Source organism: Penaeus monodon, chromosome 38 (genome assembly GCF_015228065.2).
Source record: "Penaeus monodon isolate SGIC_2016 chromosome 38, NSTDA_Pmon_1, whole genome shotgun sequence".
NCBI classification, from domain to species: Eukaryota; Metazoa; Arthropoda; class Malacostraca; order Decapoda; family Penaeidae; genus Penaeus; species Penaeus monodon.
Genome location: NC_051423.1, coordinates 21,617,625 through 21,619,806, shown reverse-complemented (window position 1 = coordinate 21,619,806; position 2,182 = coordinate 21,617,625). Strand labels below are relative to the sequence as shown.

Sequence of the window (2,182 nt, the reverse complement as noted above, 5' to 3'; positions counted from 1 at the left end):
TCATCTTTCTTTCCCCAAATCGAAGGTGTCCCACAAGGCAGTGTGCTCAGTACCACTTTATTCCTTCTTGCTGTTAATGATATTGTCTCAGTTTTACCACCAGGAGCCCGGTCATCACTATATGTTGATGATTTAACCATCTATGCCTCTGACACATCCATACCAAATCTCTACCAATTTCTTCAATCTGCAATCTCATCAGTATCTTCCTGGGCCACAAACCATGGCTTCCGCTCTTCTACCTCTAAATCTTTCTCCATTCTTTTCTCGCTCACGTGTAGGTCCCCTACCCCCACTCTTCTTATATGGCACTCCACTTCAATGCCGTTCCTCTGGCAAATTCCTAGGTGTCATTTTTGACTCCAAACTGTCCTGACGAGACCATATTCTACACATTAAAGAAAAAGCTCTCTGCCGTCTTCGAATCTTAAAAACTCTATCCCATATATCATGGGGCTCAGATCGCAGATATATTTGCAGTTATAGATCTAACCCAAGTCCAATCTGCTAGACACAGCATGTGCAGTTTGAGAAATCTCTAAATGAATAAGTAATGCATCCTGTTTCAATTATTCCAATTTGAAAGCTGCTATAGTAGTCAAGTACCACCATTTATCCAAAATCATGTAAACTATGCAATAGGTTACTGATGAAATACATATGAATTTCCTGCTCTCAGTCAATCTTGTACAGAGCTATACACAAAGAGAACTCATGTGCAAAATAATTTATCCAAAGTGATAAATATGCAGTGAAGGACTTTGTGTAAGACCAATTTATATTTTTTCGATTATCAAGTTGTGTATTGGTACGCCATTGATTCAGTTTCACCTATGGTACTGCATAATAACATACATAACTGAATATATAATCCATACATAGCTTTCAAACACAAAAGTAAATTGGTTTTACGAACAAAAACTGACAACGGTGTATATAAACCATGCATAATATGTCTTGGCTGCCATAAAAGAAATTGCTTATACAAAAAAAAACAAAAAACCTTAGCACATGTGAAAACAATATTGAATGTTTTTATTCATTTAGTAAAATATATCCATGAACTAAATGTCATTTTTGCTTGTTCATTTACTTTGTGTGGAATTCAACAAAGCAATTTTTATCTTTGGTGATACACAAGTGTACTTTACACTTCTGACAGTAGAACACAGGGGCACTTTTACAGTCTGGATTCTTGCACCTTCCTCTTGTTGTCACCACTGGATAATGGTGATAGCCATCTGTCCTGACTCCTTCTGCAGGAATGGGCTTAGTGGCAGGGGAGCTTTTCTTTTTCTTTGCAAACTGTGCAGCAGTTCCTCCATTAGAGGAGGGACGACCTCTTTTCTTAGCCATGGGATTTTTCCCTTCAAGAAGCAGGGATTCTGCCAGTGACAATTTGAATTCCTGAAGCATCATTACTTTTCGTTCAGGAATGTCTAGGTCGCTAGAATCTCTGCGGTATAGTAACCAACAGTTCACAACAGTGACATCCAGAAAATGAAAAAATATCTTGTGATAATACTTCTTGGACCTGCTTTGTAACAATACTTATGTGGTTTACTGAGCAAATACTGCTTCAAAGAAGATGCACCCTTGAATGGAACCATCTGTTCATCTACACATACTCTTTGTGGCATGGGAATATCACGAAACTTGGTAACAAGATGATCCAGCAGAGGTCTCACTTTGAAAAGTTTATCATACTTTGGGGAAGTACTTGGCAGCATGTCACTGTTATCATTGAAGTGGAGGTTGGCTTTGATTTCTTCCCATCTATCTCTAGTCATTACTTCTGAAACAAGGGGACAACTGAGCTTAGCCTTCCAGTATAATCTTGAGCATGACCGTTTCACCAGTGACATGGCAAGTAATGTTCCCAAAAATTACTCTAGTTCAGGGACAGTGAGATTTAAACTTTTACCAACATTTTTCTGTTGTGCATAGAGATTACTCTGATCAACAATGTGAGTCAAAATATCAGAAGAAAAAAAATCCTGGAAATACTCAATGGGACGCCTTACTGTGGTAGAGGGCTCAATCTCGCCCAACCATTCAGGTGTGTCTAAGCTAGTGTTCTGGCCTTCAATTTGACGCCATAGTGGGTGCTCACTACGTTTTATTTTACTGGAAGCCATCTTGTGACCTTGATTCTGCTGTGAAGTCTTGTCTGATTCAGGAG

At 38.8% G+C, this 2,182-nt stretch overlaps 1 protein-coding gene across 1 annotated transcript; it reads right to left on the bottom strand.

The window, feature by feature from the left end:
• Positions 1 to 661: 661 nt before the first annotated feature.
• On the bottom strand, positions 662 to 2,163 carry LOC119596581 (the record flags this gene model as incomplete). Its single annotated transcript, XM_037945890.1, is given in 2 exon segments — positions 662 to 1,795; positions 2,025 to 2,163. Coding segments are annotated over 2 exon segments (145 nt in total), but the record flags the coding sequence as incomplete, so codon positions are not given.
• Between the last annotated feature and the right edge of the window lie 19 nt (positions 2,164 to 2,182).